The following is a 12,401-nucleotide window of genomic DNA, read 5'->3' on the forward strand; positions in this document are numbered from 1 at the left end:
GATGCATTGATTGATTCTGTGAACAGGTGTGTTTTTATACAGGTAACGGGAACTTAATTAGGAATACCAATTAAGTAAGAGGACTAATATGTGTGCCTCCTGGTCACATGACCGGTCTGTGGGAGCCAGAATTCTTGCTGGTTGGTAGGGGGTGAAATACTTATTTTCCTCAATAAAAGACAAATAAATGTTTAAAATTAATATAATGTGATTTCCTGGGATTTTTTTTAATATTCTGTCTCTCACTGTTAAGATGAACCTACCATGAAAATTATAGACTTTGTAAAGGGTCAAACTCACAAAATCACCAGGGGGTGAAATACTTATTTTCCTCACTGTATATGTATGTGTATATACACATATATATATATGTGTACAGACGCTCCCCTACTTACGAACATTCGAGTTACGAACAACGGTACATACGAACATGTCTGCGCGCATGCGCGCATGTCAAAAAATGTTCGGAAAGAGATGCTGTAAGTTAGATTTTTTATTGCGCACCTTTTTCCGAGTACTGTAGTGCTTCTTTCCGCCGCTAATACCGACGCTTGGCGCTGTGAGAGCTCACCCAGCATTGGAGGCTCAGCAACGTGTCGAGGAGGAGGAAGAAGAAGAAACGCCTGTCGCTCATAGATAAAGCCATCGCACTCTTCGAGCAGCAAGACCCAAATATTGAACGTTGCACAAAGGTTGCAAATCAATTGAATGATGCCATACAGTGCTACCGCATCATTTATGATGAAAAAAGAATTTATTTAAGTTTTTGTTTTATTTTAATTCGTTAAAAAATTTGTTTTTAATTTTAGTTTTAGGTATTTCGTTAGGTTTTGTTAACTAAAATAACTTTGGTTGGGGCACACGGAGCACATCGGCTCCTTCGGGTTACGCAATTGGCGACGCTGTTTCTCCTTTGGGAGTTGAATGGCTGCGCTTGATGCTCGCAATTATTTTGCATCGGACAACACCACAAATATGCAGTGCAGGAAGTAGGAATTCCATGTTTTCCTCTATTTCCAGGTTTGCGCTCGGCATGCCCTCATCATTTCTGTCCGATGAGACAAAGGACTTTTCTGGTCTGAATGCACTTTTTTTTTTTTTTTTTTTAATTTTAAAGAATTTTAATTAATCTCCAGAGTTAACGCTTTTAATTTTGACAGCTCTAGTAATTACCAAACAAATTTGGACAGATTAAATGAAATTGGGTAATTTATCTGTGGTACCCCCAATAAGTTTCTGTTGCACACTAATGAGCAAGTGCACCCTGGTAGAGAATCACTGATCTGTGCTATGTACAGAGAAAAACATGGAACATGCACGTACTAATCTTTGGTGTTCTATTAGAAAAAATGGAAACAACTGGAGTTAAAGTTCTGGAGACTGCTGAAGACATCCAAGAGCGGCGGCAGCAAGTGCTGGATCGCTACAGGCGCTTCAAAGACCTGTCCATTATGCGGCGTCAGAAGCTGGAAGATTCCTACCGCTTTCAGTTCTTCCGCCGTGATGCAGATGAGCTGGAAAAGTGGATCCAGGAGAAGTTGCAAATTGCCTCTGATGAGAACTACAAGGACCCCTCTAACCTACAGGTATCCATGTCTGTTAAGGCATTTTTAAAATCAGTATTTATTCCATCCATACCACACTTTGGTCAGCGTTTTTCTTGGCTCAAATTGAGGCAGAACTGGTACTACGGTATGTAATTTTAAAGAAAAGTAATATATTGAGATGCATAGGTCTGTCATTTTTGGGTCTGGAATTATATGTACTAGTAGTATCGGTATTTGGTATCAGTATCGGTGACAGAGGGTTGAGTATGTATCAGTCGGAAAGATATCGAAAAACTCTAATCCTTTCTGACCATGCACCATGACGTGCATGTACTGTGTAAATTCAACTGGCTCACTTTTGTTTTCAGGCAACATACTTTAAGTTAAAAGAGTTCCAATAAGAATATGACTATTATCATTTTAAAGCATTAATTCATTAGAACAATTCTGCCATAACATTTCACGAGTGGCACTGGAGTCTTGGCCACTGTTTTTGCCACAATTCAAAATATGAATTTCCATTGCATGATGTGGCGAGACACAACCAGGCGCCCGCTGGCCGGCCAGGATCTTTAAAATATAAGCAATATATGCAGACTACAAACATTTAGCATTTTACAACATTAAACCTTATTTACAATTTCATATAGACCACCATGGATGAAATATTGCCGTTATGACTTTTTCGCAAAGCTCACAACAAGCGCTCATTCATTCTGAATGGAGAGCTCGAGTCTCATTTGGTCGCCTCTCTGAGTCAACCAATCTCACTCTCCGGCATCCCCAAAGCCCTCCAGTGGCCGCTAAAGCTGCCATTCCCGAAGTTGGAGCCGTGACCATGGGCCGTGGAGCAACAAGGCTCCGAGGCTACAGCTGGCTGGAGCTCTCATTAAGTGGACGGCCCGGCCGCGACACGGCAGCTGTGTGCATGCTCGTGATTTTTTATTTTTTATTACAATAATAGAAAATATAAAATTGTAAATATAGTTTAGCGTTGTTGTAAAATTATTATGTTTATTGTATATACTATATTTTTATGACTTTGGCGTCGGCTGCAGGGCGCCTCTGCTTCACTTGAGGACCATGATCTGTTTTTTCTCCAGTAGTTGCTTCAGGTCTTTCTGGCGCACTGCTGTTGATATAGTGCCTCCATAGTGGCGCAATGCGGCAACTGCAGTTAAAATACATTGCCGCTGTGAAATTTTTCATTGGGGTGGCCAGGGTGGAACCATGACTCATATAGGGGTGGCCATCCATAAGTTCATACCTCAAATGTCTAAATAAGTGGTTCTTCACCATGCAACCATACCGTTCGCATGCTGACCTTGGGCTGCGAGCACCGACGAGTGGGCTGCATAAAATAATTTCAGAGCATAAAGTATGTTAAGAATTCAATATATTGGAGCTGTTACAATTGTCAATGAGTTGCTCAGTTACAATAGAGCTTTCTGCCACTTGGCAGCAATAAGGCAATTGTCAGTTGCTGACCTGTACACAAGTAGAAAAGGAAACCGAACCGCGAAATTCATGACTACGTATTTTTATTTTTATTTTTAAAGGGGGGGGGGGGGGTAGTGGCCGTGGCCACCACGTGCCTCCGCCATTGGTTGGCTGGGCAGAAAAAAACCTTTTTGGTTTTAGGCAAGGCAAAGCAGCTTTTTATGTAGCACATTTCATACACAAGATAATTCATTGTGCTTTACATAATTAAAGTACACTATTTAAAGTGCAATTCAACCCCAAATCAACTTTATTTTTTGCTGATAAACTGTAGAAACGGGTGTCTACTTATGCTGTGTACATGTCCTAGTCATAATTTTGACATTTTTTTATACATGTTGAATGCTTGAATTTGGAGCAAAACCGGTCTGTGTGGCGCCATCTGTAGGTCAAACACAATTTGGCAGTTTATCCTTTCATTGGACGAGCACGGCACTTTGTGAATATGACGTAGTCGCTCTGCCACGGTGGTGTATACAAGCAAAAGGTCCTCTTTTTTTAACTTTTATTTTACAATTGTTTTTAAGAGAAAAAATTTAAACTCACAGATAACAAGCAAGCGCTTAACATTGTAAGAAATAACCAGTATAAAAATATTATAATAAAATGCAAACAAAACAAAAATGAAACAAACAAAAAAACAACGGCCTAAGATGTTATCAAGAAGTAACAATACAAAAATCAACTAAACCGACACAATATACCCCAAATGACACATACTTACGAACAATCTTCATCATTCCCTAAATATGCATGCCATTTCTGCAATCGTCTTTCGCCCAAATCTTTTTGAAGGCGTATGCAGGGCTTTTCCTGGCTCACATTGTGGCAGAGGTGGTACTATCTATGATAAGCGACTACCGATACCAGGTATCGGTACTCGTGGTGGTGGCCGATACCATTATTGGCCGCCCTCCTACAGCCGTTTTACAATCAGGAACTAGAAATGTGAAATTATATGAAAAGAAAGTTATATGAAAGGGTGACTTTCCCGATCGCATGTTGTTTCTTTAGGAACGCTATGAGGCTTACCTCACTTTCTTTATACCTGTTTCGCATTGCTCTGCACAGAGCGGGTGGCCCTTCTACGCGCGTTGCGATGCACACAACAATAGCGGCGTACATACAAATAAAGTTTCTACAAAATATATTAAACTTGAAATGATTTTTGAAAAATGAATCTCATAAATATCATAGTAAACAACCAAATCGTTTAGAGCAAACTTGTCGTAGTTTCTTTTAAAACCCACTCCTTGTAGGCTATGCAATAACAATTTTTAACAAGGGCTGCTACAAATGATTACCTTGCTAGCCACCGATAGTACAATAAGTCGACTAATTAGTTAGATATTGTTGCAGTTGGTAACACAGTCAAATATTTTGTTGTATTGATGCAATTTTCTTTTCTTCAAACCTTTCCTTAGGGTAAGCTGCAGAAACATCAAGCCTTTGAAGCTGAAGTTCAAGCCAATGCTGGGGCCATAGTCAAACTGGATGACACTGGAAACCTGATGATCAACGAAGGCCATTTTGCCTCTGAAACCATTAGAGTAAGACCTGATGATATGATGGCTCTTAAGTGTTGTGGACATACACTACGTCCACGATGGGTTGGACAGGTGGACTTAGGAGGATGGTGGTGGTGGAGTGCGTGTGCGTGCGTGTTTTGGAAATCCAACTGATTCATTACATTTTTTTAATGTGTTCTTTTAACACTTTAATCTTACTCAGTCCTACACGCCTTACCGGACACAACAGAGACCAATATTTTCAAGTATTAATATGGCTGAGTATCTGCTGGTAGGTGTTGAATTGAGGTGAACACTGAATTTCTTTTGAATGCTGTGAATCTTCTATTGTTCGTTCATATTTGGCGAAGGTGTTGGGAAAGCGATTTAAATTAAGTAAATGTTCCTAATTTGTGCAGTTTTGTCTTTGAAAACTTCACCAAAACATTCATGTTTTAGTCATCCTTCTGTCTTAACTCTGAACTAGACTCGACTTGAGGAACTACGGCGCCTATGGGATCTGCTGCTGTTGAGAACCAAGGAAAAGGGAATGCATCTCCTGCAGGCCCAAAAACTAGTCCAATACATTCGTGAGTGTGAAGACACCTTGGGCTGGATCAGTGATAAGGTACAATTTAATGAAGTGCCTTTTTCAGGAGTGGCGGAGCATATGATTCAGCAATAGAGCATGGCAGTGATGATGGCTTTGTTTAATTTTGTTTGTTGCTGTTGAATAAGAGGAAAATTCTAGTCTTTGTAAGAATAGCTTGTTGCCGTTCTACTTCAGAGCAACAACCACACGATTTAAGTAGTTAGTTTGAGTCAGGTGAGACACCTTGCTTTTTGGTCAGTCAGCTGGACGAACTTTTCAACCAATCCTCTTTTCTTTTTTACATTAAAATGTAAATAATTCTTGTTCATTTACGAAATGAAGGTAATTTCAGATGGAATGTGATTTCATTCGCATTTTTTTTTTTACATAATTTTTTTTTAACTACTGGAAACAATATGCATTTCCATTTCTCTGCTCCACAGGAGGCTATAGCGACATCAGAGGAGCTAGGCCAGGACCTTGAACATGTGGAGCTTCTGCAGAAGAAGTTTGAGGAATTTCAGACAGACTTGGCAGCACACGAAGAGCGAGTGAATGAAGTGAACCAGCTGGCAGCCAAGTTGAGGCAAGAAGACCATCCTGAGGTTGAACTAATTGTTTCCAAGCAGGATGAGGTAAATGCTGCCTGGCAGCGACTGAAAGGCCTGGCCCAGCAAAGACAAGGGAAGCTGTTTGGAGCTGCTGAGGTGCAGCGTTTTAACAGGTAAACCTGCTGAAACTGTCATTTTTATTATGCATTTTAACCTTTTTGGTGGCTATGGAAGGCTCTAGTTCTCTTGATTTTTTTTTTATGACTGTATGAACCTGTTAATTGTTTTTTAATAGGGATGTGGATGAGACCATCAGCTGGATTAAGGAAAAGGAGCAACTTATGGCCTCTGATGACTTTGGACGTGATCTGGCTAGTGTACAGGCTCTCCTGCGTAAACACGAGGGTCTAGAGAGAGACTTGGCTGCTCTGGAAGATAAGGCAAGAATATTACTTACATCATTACATTAGGGGTGGGTGATATGGCCCGCCTAAAAAAACCCTCAATATTTTATTTTAAAAACGTAATGATAATTTGATGATATTCAGCAAAAATATGCAAAATCTATACTTGCTTCACAGAATAGTGTGGATAGACAGCGTTTCTGAACAGCAAAGCTTGTCTAGGGCTAGGTAATACAGTTTAAAAATTATATCCCGATATTTCAAGGAAATTTGCGTTAATGATATTTTTGACAATATGGGTGATAATTGCTAAACAATATGTGACCCGCTCCGGCAAAAAGAATGCATGCTGGCAAAAATAGTTTTGAGCTAGACACGAAAATGTATTGTTTGGACAAAACTGTCGATTTTCAGATTTCTCCACAAATAGCCTCCTTGAGGTCTCTATTTTCCTTTCCCAGCAGCACAAAAGTTTAAATTGTAATGGAAGTGAATTAAAATAAGCATTTATTCAAACAAGTGCATCTTTAGCCAACGTGTTTATAGCCGACTTTAGCTAGCAACGCGTCTCAGGAACCTGCCCCAAAATATCCCGGAGTTCCTCACCTCCAGCGTCACTTCACAAATGATTTATATAAATGGACATAGCAACCAAAAAAGACGAAATACACCATGATGTGACCATTCAGCATGAAATTGAACAGAATGACGCGTGTCATAATGGCATCCTACCTTGGAGCAGAAGCGAATGTCGTGGTTTGTATTCCAAACAGAGAATCTTTCATTTGCGGCAATGCCTTGTATGTAATGTAGGCTAATGTAATAATGAATGTATTGTAAATTATGTAATTTTTTTAACCGCTTCTTGATGTTGTCAATTTCATGTGATGCCATACATGCCGCTTTATCGACGCGTCCAGTGGCGTAACTTCATGCCGAGAGGCCGCAGTGCCAACATTTTTTGGGCCTCCCTCCCCCATTTCTTTTTTCCCAGCCAAGCCAGGCAAGCTACCATCAGTGGCATAGGCACATTTTGTTGTACTAAAGCACGCTCCTTGGTGAGCACACAAAAAAAAAAATCACAGTAGTAACCTGCCATCCCGGGAAACTGATGCAACTCGCAGAGGGGCAGAAAAATCAAGGATTGCCTGAATTTTTGCCGCAAGAGGCCACACTTGGCCTTGGTCCACCTCCTTGGTCAAATAGGTTACTGTAGCCCTGCTGAAGTCACCTTTGGCCTAGTTCAACGTAAGGGATACCTTGGAGTCTGGCGAAAACTACTGAGTGTTCCCAGTCTGATGTTCATACCAACTACAGGAATAAACCACAATGTCATCAATAAATACCTCACAATTCAGAATACGAGAGAAAACTATATTCATGAGGCTCTGAAATGTGTTTGGAGCTGTTCTGAGGCCAAATGCATGTAATTGTACAATCTGGTTAATGTCTGCACTTAAAACTGGTTTGGTCTTGGGTCGGAGAGGTGGGGAGGCTTGCCCAGATTTGAGGTTCGCCGGCAAGCAGGCCAGTTGAAGAAGAGATTAATAAAACAGTTCAGCAGGGAGAAAGTTCATCAAAACAAATAATGTCCTTGCGGCCCTTCAGGATTGCAGTTTTAAATCCTCCCGGAGTCTGCTGGCTTCAGAGGTGCCCTTGGTGCAGCTTCGGAGCGTGCCTGGGAGGCCTTCAGCCTGGCAGAGACACGAAAGTGTTGTCCCACGCTGATGGTGTGTGTTGGGTCACGCAACCAAGGCAAAAAAGGAGAAAAAGTGAAGAGATATTTAATATTCCCGCCACCCAAAAAGGGAAGGGGGAAAAAATGGTGGGAATACTTTGGCAGACCAGTTGTGTTCTGACTTTCATCTTGAATGGCTCAAGAGACAAGAAAAGATGAAGATAGGGGGTGAGACCCCTTGGGTTCTTTCTGTAGCTAGCATCAACCAACAGCAGGGCCACTTCCATGTCTCATACCGTGGAGGCTGGTAGAAGAATACCACCTTACACTTCTTTGAAAGAGAATTTTGTGAAAAATGTTCAGATTACACTCTATCCCTTCGTTGATAAAAGATTATCTTAAATCCTTGACGTCAAATTTCAATCAATCCAAACGCGACTAATACTAACAGAAAGTAACCCAAAGTATACAACTGTTACTCATCTCCATGCACTGATAAAAATGCCCACTGATAGAAATGCCCATATACATGCAACACTTTCACAGTAATTCATAGTGTCAACATTTTAGAACAGCAAATACATAACATTTCATAGTTCACTGTTCTGTTGCAAAAGAAGATGCACAGATGGGTTCTGGAAAAAGTTTTCCCCATTATCTTTGGGGAATCTTCTGGAGGATTCCACGTTCCAGAGATGGGGGATGGTCATCTGTCGAGTTACACCAGTTTCTTTGGGTGATGACAGGACAAAAAGGGAGTACTGCGGTTGCAAAAATTTGCAACCGGACGATGTTCACTGCATGGGAGAGGGCATTGGTGTGGGTGGGAGTGTCCGTGACATTTGGCAGAAGAGTTTGAGAGCACCCAGGGACTGGGGACCGTATGGGCATTTTTTGGCACAATGTTATGTTGGCCGACATCAGTCTTGATAAACCCCTGAATCATTTCTAGGGTAGAGATGTGGATTTAATTTGTGCTATTAAATTACTCGTGGAGAATGGACACTAAATCCATGTTTAAAAAAAAAAGTTGTGTTCCCTCGTCTGCTGCCGCAGTCACATGACTGAATCCAGCCCGCTGATTCGCAGAATAAAAACTTAGCACATTCTCTTCCTTTGCCGCCTAGTCACACTGATTTGCCATTTGAGAATTTCATCACTTGTTCCTGCTTTGCAGACAATCCATTGGACCCGTCCGTTTTGAGACAGTATTTACTACTCGATAATGTAAAATTGCACATCGTGAAAGCAACATTGATGATAATATTGAGGATGACATATCACCCAAGTCGGATACGTTGCAATAGGTCAGACAAATGTGAGGCATTTGTGACTTATTCCCAATCTTGTTTGTGTTTTTCAGGTCAACACATTAGGTGGTGATGCCGAACATCTGCAGCAAACACATTCCCAAAATGCCTCTCAGATCCACCTAAAGAAAGATGAGCTCATCGCAAACTGGGAGCGCATTCGCAGTCTGGCTGCTGAGCGTCGTGCCCGTCTGAATGACGCTAACCGGTATAATACCAGGGCTTTGCTTGAATTGTTTGGAGACAAAGTCAGGCATTCCCACTGATGTAAATCCTGAGAGCAAGCATTCAGTGCTATTGTGTAGAACTATTTATATACACAAGTAAAAACCTGCAGTGGTCACAAAAACAACTTCAATCAACAAAAATGAAAATTAACCACATAAAATCAGACGTTGCTTTTTTGAATAGTGGTTCAACAGAATTATTTTAAAAATAAACTCAAGAAGATGAATAATATCTGCCTAGTTTGCAAATTTTTTTATTTATTGCATCGCTCATGGTTTAAAACCTTTATGAAAGCTTTTAGGAAGATGACACAGACGTTTTCTCTTATGAAGTATTATAAGTTATTTTTTTTTCACAGTGTGGGCTTGGCATGGCCATGGTCTTTGATGTGCATGACTGGCGCTGGCAATGTGTTTGCACAATTTTGAGTAGGGATGCATGATAACTTTCTTTCCACCAATACCGATAAGTTACTGCTCTTCCACACCGATAAGATAGCATTATATTTTTGAAAACTACAAATATATCTTTTTAGCTTAGAATGGGATCCCCATTAGTTTTCTCCATGGTGAAGACTATTCTTCCTGGGGTCCCTCACAGAAATTAGACAAATAGATCGATATTCTTTACAAGTCAATGTGACATCCTTCACCACAACATTCTAAAATACATAAATAAATACACAAAAATTGAGCCTGCAACTCATCCTAGTATGTCCTTAAACTACCATAAATTCTAGATCAATTCAAATCGATTGATTGTGGTCATCTTTCAACCCTGAGGTTGTGGGTTCATTCATGTCGAAGTATCATTGACCAAGATACTGAACCCCCAGCATCATCAGTAGGTGACTGAGTAGTCAAAACGTAAAGCGCTTTGAGGGCATTTTAAGGTGGAAAGGCACTATATAAAAATGACGTGTCGTTTAAGAATCTTTGAATACAAACAGAATGGTAAAATGGGTATTTTTTTTTCATTTCAGGCATTTTAAAATGGACATACAGTATGCTTCGGACCTGTATTAAATATATATGTGTGTGTGTGTGTGTGTGTGTGTGTGTGTGTGTGTGTGTCTATTTTACGTAATGTCTTGTTTATGTGGTTCTTCATGTCTACAATGAATTAAAGAGAGAAGAAAGAAAAGCAGGATTGCAAACTTTAACGCTGTGATTGGCCAGCAATGCCCTAAAATGTGATAGCATTTTCTGATGTTAGTAGATGACAACATAAAAGATGTGACATCAGATTTATCACTTGGCTTTATCTATAGGTTGCAGCGTTTCACTGCAGACTTCAGAGATCTTACAAGTTGGGTAACGGAGATGAAGGCGCTGATTAATGCTGATGAACTTGCTAATGACGTAGCTGGAGCTGAGGCCCTGCTAGATCGCCATCAGGAGCATAAAGTATAACCCCCTTCTAACACATTTGCATTGAAATATGACCATGTTTTATGTTACCTTGTAACAATAAATTTCAACGTGTGCTGCTGTAATTTCCTTGTTCACAGGGAGAGATTGATGCCCATGAGGATAGTTTTAGAGCCACTGATGAAGCTGGTCAAATTTTGCTAAAGGCAGGACATTATGCTTTTGAGGAAGTCAAGGAAAAGGTAAGCCTGATACAAAGTAAGCTGTTAAGTACATACAGTACATAATGTACTATGAAATATATGAGAGAAAATTATGATTCTTTTTAGAGTATTCATTGGTCTTTTTGAACAATTTTTTGGGGGGAGGAAAGTCAACTGATTTGAATATTTGATTCATCCAGTCACAATGCTTTGAAATTCATTCATTTCAAATATAATAGACAGATCAAACAGTAAAAATCAGAAAGAACATTTACCACTTTTAATAAGTATAGGTGTCTCCCCTTTCTCAATTCACCTTACCGGGGCGCCCCTCCTTGCCCACTAAATGCGATGAGCAGCGCCCTCCGAAATTTACCGGTCAAGATGAGTGAAAGTGCATCCACAGTAATGGCAAAGTTGTCAGATCTTCATTGAAATTTCTCGGTCAGGTATTTTCAGGACGCTGATATTTCTCTTCTAAGCAAACAGAGGGGCTTTCAATTTTTTAGTGAAGGGTATTTTCACTCCCTCACCATGCAATTTTGCCCAAAAGCATTGAAGACTAGCTTAAATGTATTAGTCGGGTCACGGACGTTGCTCTATTACTGAGCTAATTAACCAAACAACGTTTCAAGTGTTTTTGGGTGATGTGTCCCGTGAAATTTTATGAAAGGACAACTCGTAGTAGTCGCTCCTTTTAAGCATTCACGCGTCACATGCAGGCAGTTGTAAATTATGTCATTCATAACTACAGTGTGTAGTGTGAGATATCAAGGAAAATTTCCTTCGTGAGGATGCATGTCAAACGTGTTATATAAAATAGATTTAGTGTTCTGAAAGGTACACTGCCAATTCGATGTGTGCAGACATTGAAAGATGAAGCGGTGGGATGTACTTTATCGAATTGCGATAAGATTGTGCGAGTGTGTGCCATTTTGAGCAACATTGGGCCCCCAGCATTGTGTATGATGGAACAGTAAATTGAGATCATCTTACAAATCATTGTGACGTATTCATCGTATTTGATTTTGGCCATTACAGGTTGACCACTGTAACCGCACAGCATTTTTTCTTAATATTTGTATTAGTTTCTTAGTCAAAATCTCATTTAATCTGTAGATTTTTAACTGTTCTCTTTTCTGATGATGTACTGAGGGACTCGAAAGGCGCTTCCAATTCAAATGTATTTTTATAGTTTGGAATCTGTCTTTTGATTGTTGCAGCAGATGTGCTGTGATTTGTTTTTTTTGTTTTTGTTTTTTTAAATTTACATGAATAAAGTCTTATGACAGTAAATGGTACCTCATTTGTTTTGCTATCTATTTCTTTCATCCTATTATTTGCAATGGAACATAAAACATGATAGAAAGTGTAAATATTATTGCACAAAGATGAGGTAGAACACAAGTAAATAAAAAAAAACCCCAGTGCAAACACCATAAACAATATTTACATGCTATGTAAGCAAAAAAATGCAGACAAGCTCACTTTGTTTTACGGCAGTCTCGAC

General features: G+C 39.9%; 1 protein-coding gene across 5 annotated transcripts in view; it reads left to right on the plus strand.

The window, feature by feature from the left end:
* Window positions 1-12,401, plus strand: part of sptan1 (spectrin alpha, non-erythrocytic 1) — a 146,185-nt gene that overhangs the window by 7,795 nt on the left and 125,989 nt on the right. For all 5 annotated transcript variants that reach the window (XM_077585431.1, XM_077585428.1, XM_077585429.1 and 2 more), the window contains 8 exons: window positions 1,345-1,586; window positions 4,472-4,597; window positions 5,043-5,183; window positions 5,591-5,871; window positions 5,994-6,138; window positions 9,144-9,298; window positions 10,589-10,724; window positions 10,829-10,930. In XM_077585431.1, the coding sequence (XP_077441557.1) occupies window positions 1,350-1,586; window positions 4,472-4,597; window positions 5,043-5,183; window positions 5,591-5,871; window positions 5,994-6,138; window positions 9,144-9,298; window positions 10,589-10,724; window positions 10,829-10,930 (1,323 nt within the window). In that variant the 5' untranslated portion in view covers window positions 1,345-1,349. Of the gene's footprint in view, window positions 1-1,344; window positions 1,587-4,471; window positions 4,598-5,042; window positions 5,184-5,590; window positions 5,872-5,993; window positions 6,139-9,143; window positions 9,299-10,588; window positions 10,725-10,828; window positions 10,931-12,401 lie in introns of those variants that run through there.

This window comes from Vanacampus margaritifer, chromosome 14 (genome assembly GCF_051991255.1).
Source record: "Vanacampus margaritifer isolate UIUO_Vmar chromosome 14, RoL_Vmar_1.0, whole genome shotgun sequence".
NCBI lineage: Eukaryota > Metazoa > Chordata > Actinopteri > Syngnathiformes > Syngnathidae > Vanacampus > Vanacampus margaritifer.